Source organism: Leptopilina heterotoma, unplaced genomic scaffold (genome assembly GCF_015476425.1).
Source record: "Leptopilina heterotoma isolate Lh14 unplaced genomic scaffold, ASM1547642v1 Lhet_89, whole genome shotgun sequence".
Taxonomy (NCBI): Eukaryota; Metazoa; Arthropoda; class Insecta; order Hymenoptera; family Figitidae; genus Leptopilina; species Leptopilina heterotoma.
In genome coordinates this window covers 410,509-426,237 of record NW_025111192.1, presented here as the reverse complement: position 1 = coordinate 426,237, position 15,729 = coordinate 410,509, and the positions used below count along the sequence as shown (strand labels likewise).

The 15,729-nt window shown below is 24.9% G+C and overlaps 3 protein-coding genes across 6 annotated transcripts; 1 reads left to right on the top strand and 2 right to left on the bottom strand.

The window, feature by feature from the left end:
- The first annotated feature begins 253 nt into the window (after nt 1-253).
- On the top strand, nt 254-4,674 carry LOC122511689 (galactoside alpha-(1,2)-fucosyltransferase 2-like). Its single transcript, XM_043627098.1, has 4 exons — nt 254-676; nt 808-1,278; nt 1,382-1,555; nt 4,137-4,674. Exons 2-4 carry the CDS (start codon nt 992-994, stop codon nt 4,672-4,674), a joined length of 999 nt encoding a protein of 332 aa, XP_043483033.1. The 5' UTR covers nt 254-676; nt 808-991.
- A 1,288-nt stretch (nt 4,675-5,962) lies between these two features.
- On the bottom strand, nt 5,963-8,742 carry LOC122511687 (dynein regulatory complex subunit 4). Its single transcript, XM_043627095.1, has 7 exons — nt 8,364-8,742; nt 8,064-8,281; nt 7,704-7,965; nt 6,912-7,172; nt 6,463-6,630; nt 6,281-6,367; nt 5,963-6,141 (listed from the first exon to the last, which is right to left on the bottom strand). Exons 1-7 carry the CDS (start codon nt 8,364-8,366, stop codon nt 5,983-5,985), a joined length of 1,158 nt encoding a protein of 385 aa, XP_043483030.1. The 5' UTR covers nt 8,367-8,742; the 3' UTR covers nt 5,963-5,982.
- An 870-nt stretch (nt 8,743-9,612) lies between these two features.
- LOC122511685 (pantothenate kinase 3) lies at nt 9,613-14,310 on the bottom strand. 4 transcript variants are annotated; one of them, XM_043627091.1, is made up of 10 exons: nt 14,024-14,310; nt 12,685-12,865; nt 11,680-11,858; nt 11,400-11,573; nt 10,974-11,141; nt 10,815-10,891; nt 10,501-10,677; nt 10,169-10,322; nt 9,873-9,986; nt 9,613-9,719 (listed from the first exon to the last, which is right to left on the bottom strand). In XM_043627091.1, exons 2-10 carry the CDS (start codon nt 12,806-12,808, stop codon nt 9,666-9,668), a joined length of 1,221 nt encoding a protein of 406 aa, XP_043483026.1. In that variant the 5' UTR covers nt 12,809-12,865; nt 14,024-14,310; the 3' UTR covers nt 9,613-9,665. The 4 variants fall into 4 exon arrangements, with proteins under 4 accessions (XP_043483026.1, XP_043483028.1, XP_043483029.1 ...); XM_043627093.1 differs by having other exon boundaries at nt 12,700-12,865; XM_043627094.1 differs by having other exon boundaries at nt 10,169-10,304; nt 14,024-14,308.
- Between the last annotated feature and the right edge of the window lie 1,419 nt (nt 14,311-15,729).

Sequence of the window (15,729 nt, the reverse complement as noted above, 5' to 3'; positions counted from 1 at the left end):
TCTTGAAAAATTTGTAATATTAGTGCTTGCAAAAAATAACTAAAAAAAACCTCTATGGTTTTATTGATTTATTTTATTTTATTACTTTTAGGTATTTCGTTTAATTTTTTTACTTTTGAGTTCTAAAAGTTAAAAATACAAAATAAATAAAAATTCATATTATGTAAATTTAATTAAACGAAAAATTGCGAAGTTTAAATTTCTCTTTTACTTTCTAATTTTCTTTTTACTAATTTCCTTTTGCTAGAAACGCATATATTTGTATAATTAAAAATTTTTATTTTCTAATTTCGATCAATAATTATTAGAACTTCAAAGAGAGATGAAAATTTAAGTCTTCTCATTATTTTTCATCAACTTGAAAATTAAATATATCTATAATCTTTTGACAACAATTATATCGATCGGCGAAACCGACGCATGCGAAAATTCATCATCAAGAATAGAAGGGAGAAGAAATGAAGCTATTGACAATGAACTCTGGAGTTTCTTAGTTTGCAAAACAAATTTTTTTGAAAATACAACAACAAAGGAAAATGTATTAACGATAAAAGCACAGGAAGTAATTTCAAATAATGGATAAATTAAAATCCACCATGTTTACAAACAGTTTAGTCGAAAATTACGTTTACATTTCAAAAAATAAATGGATTTGTCTTTTCGACGAGCAGTAATGGTAAGAAATTTTTATTTTCTATTAACGATGATTTTTTAGATTCGAAAAAAAGAGATTTGAAAAAGAGATTAGAAAAAAGATATTGGAAAAATAATTTTGATTGTGGATTAAAAATAATTTTTTCGTTTTAGATGACAGTGAGAAGAAGAAGACGATTACGAAGACGTGAAATGACAGACTGATGATCTATGGACCCAGTAGTGTTCGAAATAGATAGATAAAATAGAATAAAAAGAAGAGGATAGTTAGTGAAATAACTATACAAGAGTTAAAATTTCTAAAATTACAAATAATTATAAACACGTGTCAGAGAAAATGAGTCACGCGCAACAACATGTACTTGCCAGTGCAATAGTTCTCGCTCTGATAGTGGTTTTCGGTATCCACGTCTTCCTGTTCCCGATGTACACATCTAATCCTGCAACGAGGCGCACGAAAATCTCCGTTTATGAGCAGGCTCTTTGTCACTCGAATTTGAGGCCAAGTAAAATTTCACTGCAAAATAAGACGCCTTGTCCGAAATATGGAATTGTTTCTGCCGTACAAGGCGGGAGGCTGGGAAATCAAATTTGGGAGTACGCATCCGTGTGGGCAACTGCGAGGTATTTTTTCTCTTTTTTTCCATCTACTGATGGAATTTAAATTCTATTTCTTATAAATTTCTTGATTATATGAATTTAAAAAATATGAATTTTTTTGTAACAGGAGAACCGGTCTGGAACCGTATGTTCCAAGATGCATCTTGAAAACGCTGGAAGAACATTTTGAAAAATTGAGCATACCACCTCTGAGTAATATTGGATATTGTACATTGGGTGTCGATCAAATTGTCTCCCTCAGTGAATGGAACAGTACCCATCAGAATATCATAATTCCAAGGTGATTATTTTCTAACAAATTAATTAAAAATATATTTTTCTAAAGTTTCGAACGTTCAAGAGAAGGATATTTTTTTTTCGTGTAAATATTTTCGAAAAATTATTATACTGAATCAAAAAGTAATATAAATTTCCAAATTTGCTTAATTAATAATTGTTTTTATTATAAATGATCATTTTTTAAAAATAAAATACAATTTAAAAGAAATAATAAAAGTATCGACATTCATTTGAACGTTCAAAATTTTATGGACTATAGACAACCTCGGATCGACTTTAAGAAGCAAAAAAAAAAAATCATTTTAATCGATTCGCAGTAGGAAAAAAATCGAATAAGACTATTTTTAATTTCGGATAATAACAAATATTTTATTCTGTATTTTCTTTATTTTTTTCTAATTTTCTAGAAAAGGTTTTTAACTGTTACCCTTATTTCAATAATAACTTAAATTTCTAGTTTTTGTAAAAGTTAATTATTTTTAATACATTTTTCTTGAAAAACACAATTACTTTTTAAAAAAATTGTAAAAAAAATTCATCAAAAAATGAAATTTTAATTGAATTTTAACGATATTTACAATTATTTGCCAACTTTTAAAAATTATTTACTAATTACTTCTGAAATTTTATTATTTCTAAAAATTGCTAATGTAAGATCTTCAAAATTCAATTATTCTCTAGAATTTTTAACTACAATTAATTTCTAAATCAATTATTTTAAATAATTTTGAGAATGTTCGTTGAGAATTCAATTATTAAAAAAAAAATGGGGAAATTCACTTAAAAATGCGTCTAAATTACAATTTTTAATTTTAAATTTCGATTATTCAAAAATCCAACTAAAAATTCGAATTAAAATTTTTGAAATTCAACTAGTTTGTTGAGATTTTTTAACTTTAATTATTAAAAATTTAAATCTTGAAAAATTTTAATTCAAAACCTATTGAAATTTAATTATTTTAAAAAATTTCTTTTATAACTCCTCTAACATTTAATTATTTTCTCAAATTTTTGAATTTTTAAAAATTTTCAAAAAGTTCTTTGAAGATTTAATTATTCAAAAAATAAGAAGAAAGTTGAATTTAAATACAATTTTAAATTCAATTCAAATTTAATGATTTTAAATTGAAATGAATTCGCTAAATTCAGAATTTAAAAATTTGTTTCTAACAATTTCTACTAAATATAAAAATTAAATTATTTTCCAGAGTTTTTAAATAAAATTTTATTAAAATGTTTAAAAATAATTTAACTCTTTCGAGAATTTAATTTCTTAGAGAAATTTAAATAAAATTAGAATAAAAATATTTAAATTCTTATAGAGTATTATCAAAAATTTTTAAAAAGAATTGAATTCTTTTTAGAAATTTTAGTAACCTTTTTTTAAATAATTGAATTCCTGTGACGAATTTTATTACTTAGGAAAATAATTCAAATCTTCTTTCGAATTTTAGTTAAAATTTTCGAAAATAATTGAATTCTATCAATAAATTCCATTCAAATTATATTGAAAATAAGTGAATTCTTATAAAGAATTTTAGCAAAATTTTTCAAAATAATTATATTTTTTCAAAGATTTTACCGAATTAAATTTTTTTCTTATACAGAATTTTATTAATTATGAAAATAATTGAAATCTTGCTAAGAATTTTATTAAAATTTTAGAAAATAATTGAATTTTTTTGATAAATGTAATTGAAATTGTATTGGAAATAATTGAATTCTTATAAAGAATTTTATCAAAATTCTTAAAAATAATTGAATTATTTCGAGAAATTTTATTAAAATTTTGTTTTAAATAATTGAATTCTTGTGATGAATTTTATAAGTTAGGAAAATAATTCAAATCTTGTTACGAATTGTATTAAATTTAAAATTTACGAAAATAATTGAATTTTTTTGAGAAATGTAATTGAATTTGTATTGGAAATAATTGAATTCTTTTAAAGAATTTGAGCATAATTTTTCAAAATAATTGATTTTTTTCAAAGTAATTAATTAAATTTTTTTATTATGAAGAATTTTATTAATTATGAAAATAATTGAAATCTTGCTAAGAATTTTATTTAAATTTTAGAAAATAATTGAATTTTTTCGGAGAATTTTAATTAAAATTCTATTGGGAAAAATTGAGTTCTTATAAAGAGTTTTATTCAAATTTTTCAAAATAATTTAAATCTTGCTAAGAATTGTAGAATTCTTATTAAAATTGTAGAAAATAAATTAATTTTCTTGGAAAATTGGAATTAAAATTGTATTGGAAATAATTGAATTTTTTTGAGAATTGTAATTAAAATTGTCGAAAATAATTGAATTTTTTTGAGAAATGTAATTAAAATTCTATTGGAATAATGAAATTCTCATAAAGAATTCTGTCAAAATTTTTAAAAATAATTGAATTCTTTCGAGAAATTGTATAAAAATTGTGTTTAAAGTTGAAAATAATTGGCTTCTTGCAATAAATTTTATTATTTATCGAATTGACTGAATTTTTTCGAAAGTATTTAATTAAATTTATTTTTTATTTAATTAAATTTTCCGAAAATAATTAAACTTTATCTGTATTTATGAAAATTTTCCAGACACGCGGCCTATTGGTCTCAAATTTTAATCTGGTTGGATGACTTACGACAAGAGTTTAAATTCAAATTCAAATACCGTTTGTATGCACAAATGGTATTAATGAAGGCAGCTTCACGATTCGAATTAACAAATGCAACATATATCAGCGTTCACGTACGCAGAACCGATTACGTGGAATATTTATGGCAAAAATTTAACGTTCGACCAGCACCAGTCAGATATTATTTAAACGCAATGGATTATTTTCTAAATAAATTCAAAAATGCTATTTTCTTGGTTGCCAGTGACAATATTGCCTGGTGTAAATATAATTTAAAAAGCGACCACCGAATCACCTTTATTTCCGATTCAAATGGCAAAGGACCAGGTAAAGATCTCGCAGTTTTGTCTGCGTGCAATCACAGTATCATCGATTATGGAACGTACGGTTCATTCGCTGCCATTCTCGCTGCCGGTGAGACTGTTGTTTTTAACGTAAGTTCTCATTTCACAACTCTTATTGCCGAAGCTCTATCCAACTGGATAATTATGAGTTAAATCTTTTTTTTTTTATTTATCAAAAACAAAGATATATATAATTTACGGACCGAGGGTACATTGATTCACATATTGACAATCTTTATCTAGACAAAAAAAATAGTAGTACTTTTTTAATAAGAATGCAAATTATTTATATTTAACAAATTTTTAAACTATAAAAAAGTATAGCAAAAAATATCTATTCAATATTAACATGGAAATAATTACAAAATAAGAAATTAATAATTATCTTTCTGACTCATATGTACAATTGTTTCAACTGTGATTTGTGCCAAACTTCTTAATATATCGCAATATATATAAACTTTACACTAAAACATTAAATTCTATTTACAAAGTGAAAGGGGTGTTTATTTAATTGAAATTTAATACGTTGATTGTTAAATATATAAAGTCATGTTATTACAAATCTTATACAGGTAATAAAAACATTATTTACACTGTTGACAAAACTTCTAAAAATTATTTATAAATTCTAATTACAAAATATATATTTACTGTACAATCTTGTTTAATAATAAAATTAGTCATTCTATATATTAGTGTTGTAAATGTTTAGTAAACACGATTAAAATATTTTATATGTATGTTTAAAAAATTTCTTCTTTTTTCACAGAAGAATATTTAAGTGAAAAATGAATTTATTGCATCTGTACAATGTAAAATACTGTAACAAAAAAAAAGTGCACTCTTCTGTATCTAGAATTCTAGTCTTAAAAAAACCAAATTCGAAATATTTCATCTCCAAAAAAAATAGTATTAGCAGGAGAAATATTTTACAAAAGAAAGTATTATTTCGAAAAATTTTTTGACACAACCTCGTGACCTGATTACTTCGGAGAAAACTTATCTAAATGGAGTAGAAAATTTAATTTTTTACCAAGAAATTGAATTGAAGAAATTGAATTGTTTTGAAATTATTTGTCTTTTCAACAACAATCAATTTGGTAGTTTAAAAAAAAATGTATGCATGTTAATTATAAAAAAAAAATGCGTATTTGTGCCTGTTAATCAAATTCTCTTCGTGAAAACATTTTTAAAAAAAAAGAGACTGGAATCAATTTCTTTTTCTAGCAATTAATCAAATATTCGCTTTTTATGCGATGTTTCGGCTTATTCAAATGAAAGTAAACACAAAGACTATTTAACTTCCAGGTTTCGACGCTCTATTGTAAACATATATACGTTCTCTGTGATAAATTTGTCTAATATCTGTCGTTTTATTACTCGTTTAAATGTAATAAATATAAGTAAATAAATATATTTCAGGTCGCAAAAGAAAAATAAGATGGTTTGATGGAAATTTTATGTCCCTGTTATAATTTGCGTTTGTCTTTGTTCTAACAAATCGGACAGTTTTTCCACTTTTTTCTCGAGTAAAACATTTTTCAGGCCCGTTTTTTGTTGAAGTTCCAAAATTGCCGATACAAATCGAGCGTGTAATTCGTCTCGTTCAGATTTGCACTGTAAAAATTATTAAAATATGAATTGAATTAGAATTTTTGACATCTTATTTAGAATGTTAAAAATTATTACTGATTACTATTTAGGTAATTATTACTAAAAATAATTGTTCTTGAATGAAATTGAGAATTCAGCGAACCTTATTGTATCTTAATTCGCATACTTCATTTTCCCACTTCATGGCTTCGATATCTTTTAGAGCGGTTGATAATTTTTTTCTAGTATGCTGAAAATTAGTCAGATAAATTATTATTAAATTAGTGAATTAGATAATTAATTTTACAGTTATTTAAGTAAATCAATTATAATTTTAGTTCTTACTGTTAATAATTGTTTATCTTTCTCATAATTCGTTAGTCGTCGAGTAAAATCACTGATTTGATTTTTAGCCTCTTTTAACTCTTCGAAATTCTTTTTATTCTCGCTCGTTACTTCTCGAACTTGTTTCGTCATTCTCTCTTCATGATTTTTCATATTTTCCAATTGTTCCTAAAATGAAGTATAGAAGAAAAATTAGAACATCTTTATTGTTATTAATAAAATTAATTATTTTTAATCTAAAATCAATTAGATAATTTTTAATCTAAAATTGAAAATAGAATAAATAAATTTAAAAAATGAATTAAATATTTTTTTGACTAAATTTAAATGTTCAATTTTATAGTTTTAACTATTTATTTTTCTAAGTTTTAAATATTTGTTTTAATATTTTTGATTTGTGCAAATATGGAAGTAAATAAATAAATTAGATTTATACTATTATTATGCACCTTGAGGCTTTTGATTAGCGATAGATTATTCAATGTAATATCATTGTAATAATTTTTTATATCCGCAAATGCTTTCTCGTGATTATTTATTAAAGTCGAAATTTGCAAATTTCTTCGCTCTTCAGTTTCGACAATTTCCGTTCGATGTTTCAACATTAATGATTCATACAAAGATGCCATCTTTTGTTCGTACTTTTGCTCCAGTTCAGTGGCTTCAGACTCGAATTTTTTCATCATATTGCTCATTTCTTCAGCCGATGTCTATTAAAATAAAAAATATTTAATTACATATTTTTTAAAACAAATTCTTGTTGACCACTACTATTAAAATTTAGTATTTGTCTTTCCTTTCGATTTTGTAATTCAGTTTTACAATGGAAAAAAATTTGCTTGATTCAAAATGAACTATTACTTGTCCGTTAGCAAATAAATATTTATTTGTATAAAATATTTTTGATTTAAATCAAAAAAATATATTAATTAAATCAAATAAATTGCATTTGCTTCAAATACAGAAATTATTGATTCAAACAAAATATATTTGATTTAAATAAAAATTATTGGTTCAAATAAAATTTATTTGATTTAAATAAAAATTAACGGTTGGAATAAAAGTTATTTGATTTAAATAAAAATTATTGGTTCAAATAAAATTTATTTCTATTAATAAAAAATTATTTGATTCAAGTAAATATTTTTTTGATTTAAATAAAAATTATGGATTCAAATAAATATTTATTTGACAATAGACAAGTTATTTGAATCAAGTAAATTTCTTTTCAATTAACTTACTAATTTCAATGATCGAATTTCGTTCATATGCGAAAGTTCTTTTTCATTTTGCGCTCTCTTCAATTGTCTTTTATCTTGAACAAGTTCATTTTCTTGTGATATATAATCGTCTTGTGCCATTTTTAACGCAACCATGTGTTCAGCTTTCGATGACGAGAGATTCATTTGATGTTCGTACATTAAATGTTTTACTTTTTGTTTATATAATGTTAATTCCGCTTCATGTTTTTCTATCAATTCTTCTTTTTCTCGCTCTTTGTTTCTAAAATTGATGAAACATAAAAATATTTTAGTTTTAAATAAAAATAAATATTTTATTTTTTTCTATTTTTATGTTATTACAAATATTAATTTATTTACCTTGTCACTGCACGAGCTTCTTCCAATTGATGGCGTGTTATTTCCCAAAAAGTTCGAAGTTTATCTCTCTCCAATTGAAAAAAATTTCTCTCTTCTCTCTCACGTTCCATTTCTTCCAGGATTTTATGAGAATAAATTTCCAATTGTTCCCTGTTCATTTTTGACGTATCCACTCCATCCACAGTGTCTGCTGATTTTCCTTTTCCTTTCTTCGGTGCCTAATGGTATTAATATTTAATTTATTTTCCAAAATCATTAATTTCCAACTAGATTTTCATTTATGAAGCAATGGCAACTTACCATCTTTACGTTTCCAATCAACGAAGTTTAAAACTTTATAATTTAGTCCCCGAAAAAAATGTAAATTTAATAATAATTCTTCCTTAATTATTTAAATTATCAATATTCCGCATAATTAATTATTTAAATGATCAATATTCCGCATAAAGTTAGAATCGAAATAAATTTTTTTATACTGTCACTTATCAATATCACCGCATAATCACAAAACCATGGCGTGAAGTTGCTAAGCAACGTTAAATCAAATTTAATTATCCGCCTATAACTGTTCATTCAAAACTTGATTTTAATTTTTATCAAATTTAATTTAAACATGATTAATTTGAAACTTAGATTTTTAATTTATGAAAGAAAAGTGAAAAATGTCTTTTAATACTATAAAAAGTGATGTATTGTTTATTATACATATTTATATATTTATATTATGCACAGCAGATAAACAATGACGAATAAACAATATTTTGTTTTATATATAAATAATGACAGCAGACAAAGAATTTTAATAATGTGCTGTATGTTTTTTTTTCTGTATATATATAAAGACGCAGAAAACATTGTTTAAAATTTTCTAAAAAAATACATTTTCTTGTACACTATAAATGTTACATGTTAAGCAACGCGTGTATTTCTAAACAAGTGTCATATTCAAATATAAAATCTAAAGAAATCTCTTAGAAAATTTGTTGATTTAGTAAAAATGAAAAAAAATTACCTCTACTCGTGTAAAACTTTCCTTGTCTGTATCCTATATATGCTTGACACATACACAATTTTTTTTTTGTTTTTTTTATATAAAGTTGTACGCATTTTTCTTTATAAATTAATCGGACAACGTAATTAAAAATTTACAATTTCTTTTATACAATCAGAAAAAAAAATTAAAAGAATACCCCAAATTTGGTCCATTATTTGAGTGAATTCTCTTTACGAAGGATTTTGTTCTCTAAATCTGGTGTAAGATACGTCGACATCGTGTGGTTTAAAATTCATATTTTTAAAAGTTGTTAAAACAAAGTTTTAAAATAAAAAAACAGTTTCAGTCTAAATGTAATATTCTTTGAGCGATATGTTGGCTTGAAAGAAGAAACTATTTTATTTGTGTCTTTTTAATGTACGTGTTAATGTAAATTTATGATATGAAATAACGTAATTTGTTACACGAGGTCGTCGCATCGCTAACCAGGAGTCTAGAGTATACTAATAGTAGAAAAAATAAATGGTTTAATGCAAATTTGATAAATTTCTTCAATCTGGTACCTCAAATGGAATGATGCTTACAGTGCAATTAATTTTCCAACACCTTCAATTAGTATTACCGTTGAACTGTAGTAGACATCCCACTGCCCCAAAATAACCCTGTAACAAAATAATAATCTATGTTAATAATTAATAATATCAGGGTGGTGACAAATTTCAGTTTATCAATTTCCCTGACAGTTTACTGATATTAAAATTATTTTTCCTGACAAAATTGACATAATCTATTTGAAAACAAATAAAAAGACTTGCCTCATGCTCTAAAAACAGAGCTTTCAATGTTCCTTTTGACCAATAATCCATAGCATAAGCTAATAGTTTCATCGATATTGGATTAACTCTCAAAAAGTTGCCGACAAACACAACCTAAAACAAATAGTTTTAATGTATAAAAAATTTTAACGGATAAATATTTTTTAGAATAGAAAGAATTACAAGAAAGTAATAGAGTTTATACAAATATATAAAAAACATAACAAGAAAATAAAATAAAAAATAAAATTCATATACAAATATATAAAAAAAATGTAGAATATAGTGAAAAATACCCTTTCAATTTTCTCGTTGACTGCACACATTCTTGCAATGGAGCCAATATTGTTCGTAATTGTTACAAGGGTGGCTCGAGCAAGATCTTCTTTACTAACCACGTTGCGTCGATCTTTTGAGTTCATTTGGCCAAAGCTAACGTCATAAAAATTGCTATTAAGAGTATTTACAAATTTGTTAACATTTATTGCTAGAAATTAAAAAGTAATGTAATAATATTTCCGATGTAAAAATTATAAGAACTACAAAAACTTGTTCCGAGATTTTAAAAATGTAAAATTAATTTAAAAAAAGTAGAAAATGATAAATATTTCGATTACATTAAGCATACCTGCTTGCCACAAGATCGCCAGGAAGACAAAAAGGTCCATAATCTCCACCATAAATATCTCTTACTAATTTATCTACTCTAGTGTTATCTCCGCTAGTTGCCAACTCAATTGCCTCCTCAAATGTGTTACATCCCGTTAATAAACAACATAATCCTAAAAATGTTCCACCACCTAAGCTGGAAAAAATAGAAAGGATAATGTATACTCAACTCTTTTTTTTAATTTACAGAATATATTTAATTTTTTTCTAATTTAATAAATATTTTTAACCCTTCTTTTTCATTTAGTCTAATTTATCCTTTATGTAAGTTACCTTGTTCCAGATATTCTTCTAAAATTGTCAGGACCATAAACGGCCAATATGCTTACACCTGATCCTATATTTACTAGCTGCAAAAAAATGACAAAATAATTAAATTTAATTAAAATGAAATAATTTAAGAATTTAAAATGAATAATAAGATTTATTTACCAGAAACGGATAAGGTTCCGAAAAGTCATAAGGTATTTTGTGACATTTACTATCATCGGTGGGTTCACTCCAATAGTAGCATTCGTGTGGATTTGTCGTTTCTATGTAGAGCATCCCTCGAATTAAACTATCAAGTTCATCAAATTTCGCTAAACTCATATTCACTTCCTACAATACAAAGATCGCCAATTATTTTGACGACCTAACATCTTGATGATAAAAAATGATTTCAACTATTTCTTGGTTATTTGAAATATTTTAGTTAAAAAATAGTAGTAAAAAAATAGTACTAAAAAATAGTTGTAATATAATAATAATAATAATAATAATAATAGTAATAATAAATAAATAAAATAGTAAAAAATTGTAAATATTAATAATAATAATGATGATGACGACGATGAGAAAAGTGTAAATAATGCTGACCTTCTTGAAGTTTTCTTCAAATTTAAAAGCTCCACCTCCTGTGGCACAAACGGTAGTAACTAAATTAGCCATTCCCTTCGATTTTGCAAGTGCTAAAAAGTTTCCCATTTCACTGGTTGGAAATCGTATAAAATGTAACGTGCCTCTTCTTCCTCTAATAAGAATATTGTCCATCTAGAATTTGAAAATGATAGAAAATCATTAAAACGATCTTAGTTTGTAAGAATAATTTAAAATTCTTCTCTCAAAGCAAAATAGCGCTATAAATATTTTTTCTTACTTGTAAATGAGTATCACGATGACCTGTTTTGCCGTAAGCGGAATTTTTTGTAAGATACCGTCTAATATTCTTCAAGATTTCGACTTCTGCGTCTGCTTCGTCTCTTGTTATGTCTTTAGGCTCGAAATACACTAGTTTACACAGAGTGCCTCCAATATCCATTCCAAACCAAGGCATTGCTGAAAAAAAATGATAAATAATTAATTATTTCGTTGACAAATAATTAAAAAAGTGAAAAATTGAAACGGAAGAAAGAGAAAATTAATTACTATCTGTTTGTAATTTGTAAATAAGAGCAAAATTTACTATTTTTTTATCTAACCAAAAAGAATGAAAAATTGTATAATTAGTTTATTAATAATCTAAACGGGTTAATAAAAATCAAGTGTTTGCACAAATAAAATACTGTTTTTCAAAACATACATAGTATTTTTAAAAAAAAATTGTTAATAGAGCTCAAAATAATAATACACTCGGGGAACCAATTTCGCATATTCTATAATAAATGCTAATGAGGAAAAATTGATAAATAGTTTAATTTTAGAATTCCTGCTTTATTATGCTTGAATTTCTAGTGTAAGAAAACATTTAGATTATAATCTTGACGTAATAAAACTCAATTATCGTATTTATAGCAAAAGTGTTGGAATACTGTAATAAATAAAAAAATTGTAATAGAAAAATTGCAATTTTTCTATTACAATTTTTTGTATTTATTACAATATTCCAACACTTTTATTGACTAAAAATTTTAATAATAAAAAGAAAATTAAAGAAAAAAAATAATAAATAATGAAAATTATTAATTAAGTCAAGTTAGAAAATATTAAAGTAAACTTTTAGGAGAAGGATGTAGTCTAAAGCAAAATAATAATGCAGAAAAAAACATTATTAGATATACTTTAAAACGCAAAATTGCAAGCAACTAATTATCTGTCTTACCAAACAATTAGATGGGCAACTGAAATAATAAAATTAAACAATGGCTAATCTAAGCACACATACAATTCACGGACTCACAGGGTGGTGAGTGATCTTTGGACTGCTTGGCCATAGCAGTTGAATTAGAATAACCATTTGAAGCCATGACCCTTCTGTTCAAATGATCTTCACAACTTTGTAAGCCCATTGTCCAAATTAAAATTATTCAACAAGATCTTCAATTCAATGGTACTTAATCTTCGATCTGAAATGCAAAACATTTGTATTATATTTTCAAGAAACTACAACTTGTACAAAAGAACAAAATATTATAGTTGAAATAACGTGCTATTATTTACACTGTTTTTGAAAGAAAATACATAAAATAAATTAATTGTAAAATTAAAGTGTAATTTAGAAGTAAAAAAATGGTTTTATTTTACTGTAATACGACTAATTAAAGAAATAAAGAAAATAAAATAATTACATTAGGAATAATTAAAAAAGGAAGCATTAAATAATTTTTCTGAACTTTTTTTACGAATACACAAAATATACACTCTTTTTTAAAATTCGCGTTTCAAGTCAAAGGTTGACACTTAATTATTATTCCTCTGGGTGAAGAATGCGTAAATAAAAATTTGCATTACTAAAACTGAATATACCACGTGCTTCTTAGATTATAAAGATTAAATAATTCAATTATCGCAAATTTAAATTCTTTAGGGAAGTAAATTTTGTTCACCAGAAAAAATTCTATTTGATAAAAAATTAAAATTTCCTTAAGTTTACAAATTTTTAATATAAATTATTAACAGTAATTTAATATTATTAATAAAATAATGATTTTGGAAAAGCGATATTTTCTTAAACAAATTCTCGACATCATTAAATTTAATTACCCACCACAAACATGGAAAAAAAGGAGTCTTGTCACTTGTAAAAAGTGTTAATAAATATTACGTTATATTGACAGTAAAGTTTGTAATTATATTCATAATTTATGACATGCTTGGCAACTTGATAACTTAATGACTTATTTTTGATTTAAAAACCATTTCTTTCTGGAAAAATTAGTTAAAGAAGGGGAAACACGTGGAACATCGTCAGATAATAGTCATTCTCGCATATTTCAACAGTTCAAGGTTAACAATTAATTTTTTCCGTCTACTGATTTCTCGTAAAGAATAAATTATTTAATTAAAGAGTAGCTATATTTCTACGCAACTCATTAAATACATATATTTTAATTCCTCTCTATATTATATTTAAAAAAATTTAAATTACTTTAATGAAAATTTAATTATCAACAATAATACTACAATCACTGATAAATAATTATAAAAACATAAATAATTAAAAACACAAATAATTATAAAAACCATAAATATATAAATATTGTTTTTATTAAGTATTTTTATACCTGAAATCATTGTGAAGGAAGATTTCCTGATACTTATGATTAACGATAGTTGCTTGTGGAACTTAATAAAAAACTGAGATTTATGCCGTAGAAAAATGAATGTAACTATTTCACTGTCATTATAAATGAGACTGATAGTTTCATTGTGCTTTTATAACATGTAGACACAATAAAGAATTTTTTATCTATTAATCATTTAGTAGTGAAATAGGAAATACAGGAAATATAATTAAATAGCACTGAGATCATAAATCCAAACAAACACAGATAATGAAAACTGAAGACTGGAATCAAATCGAGTAATTTTAACAGCTCCCTCTAGACGAAAATATACAAATTAAGAAATGTCAACTCTACAACATATAGCGGTAAATTTAAATGTAATTTTATAAACACAAATCTCAAAAATCGAATTTTATAATAATTAAAAAATCGAAAAAGAAGTCGAATCTCCAACTCCAACTCTCAAAACCTCGAAAATTCAAATCCCCGAATACTCAAAACCTGGAAAGCTGAAATCCTCGAATGCTCAAAACCTCGAAAGCTGAAATCCCCGAATGCTCAAAACCTCGAAAGCTGAAATCCCGAATGCTCAAAACCTCGAAAGCTGAAATCCCCGAATGCTCAAAACTGTTACGAGCGGTACTATGGGTACTGTGCAAATTCACTCGTATTTGATTCGCGGATTCATTCTTAGTAATATCCCTGAAAAGGGACCGGGAAATTTCAAATAAATACAGAAGTAATTCCGTTAAAACGGAGGGAAAAACTCTTACGAATAGGAGGAACCAATTAATGATTAATATTTATATTAATCAATTATTAGTTCTACTTGCTTCGTGAGGAAACCCTTTTAGTTTATTATAAAAGTCAACTTTACAAAATGCAACCTTTCGGTTCGAGATTAGTCTTAATACTAAAGAGCAACGAGAGGAGATCTGCGACTCCGCTCTAAGTACATAATAATGTTCACTGCGCAAGTCCTGAGTGACGTACGTTCATCACCAATTCACTGTACATTTCTATACACTTCTCTTCTCATCAACTGTACATTTTACACTCATACAGTCATACTCATTGTTTCTAAAAGTCATACATTTATCAGACATTACAAATCAAATATATTACATACTGTCTTATTCTATTTCATTAATTAATAACAATTATTGTATTTTATACGCTAATAAGTTTTATAGTTTATTTACACTTAATAGTTTAAACATTAATTAATATTTATGAATATGATTACACATATTATTAACAAATTATTAACATTAGTTATGAATAAAGGAATGAAACGCATTTTGCCGAATTAATGCGTATTTCAAAACTTCTTTGTCAAAGGAAAAGATATTCGATACTTATTTAGATTTTGTTTATATGAAGTATTCCTAAGTGGAAATACCAAGAAGACTTTAGGGAAATATAATAGCTTATTTTACGAGTTAATTCTCGGAGCAGATAAAGAGGTTTTTGTGTATATATTTTCCAATATTTATTCTATTTAATAAATTGAAAGACGATTCGTTTTATAATTCGAAATCTAAAAAGCTGTGCCATCTCTCACGATTTAGAATTAACATTTTACTTAAAATTATTAATTTATATTTAAATTAATTAAAAGAAATCTCATCGATATATCGAGATTCGATTTATCGATTATCAGTAGAGCGAGATAAACGTCGCTCGTTACACCTTCCCCCTTT

Excerpts from the sequence above, each read along its gene's own strand:
- LOC122511689 (XM_043627098.1), top strand. The coding sequence starts at position 992 with ATGAGTCACGCGCAACAACATGTACTTGCCAGTGCAATAGTTCTCGCT. Across the intron at positions 1,279-1,381 it reads TCCGTGTGGGCAACTGCGAG|GAGAACCGGTCTGGAACCGT; the intron begins GTATTTTTTCTC and ends TTTTTGTAACAG. Across the intron at positions 1,556-4,136 it reads CAGAATATCATAATTCCAAG|ACACGCGGCCTATTGGTCTC; the intron begins GTGATTATTTTC and ends AAAATTTTCCAG.
- LOC122511687 (XM_043627095.1), bottom strand. Across the intron at positions 7,966-8,063 it reads GAAGCTCGTGCAGTGACAAG|AAACAAAGAGCGAGAAAAAG; the intron begins GTAAATAAATTA and ends CATCAATTTTAG. Across the intron at positions 7,173-7,703 it reads AAATTCGATCATTGAAATTA|ACATCGGCTGAAGAAATGAG; the intron begins GTAAGTTAATTG and ends TTATTTTAATAG.
- LOC122511685 (XM_043627091.1), bottom strand. The coding sequence starts at position 12,808 with ATGGGCTTACAAAGTTGTGAAGATCATTTGAACAGAAGGGTCATGGCT. Across the intron at positions 11,574-11,679 it reads ATCGTGATACTCATTTACAA|ATGGACAATATTCTTATTAG; the intron begins GTAAGAAAAAAT and ends TTCAAATTCTAG. Across the intron at positions 10,678-10,814 it reads AGAAGAATATCTGGAACAAG|CTTAGGTGGTGGAACATTTT; the intron begins GTAACTTACATA and ends TATTTTTTCCAG.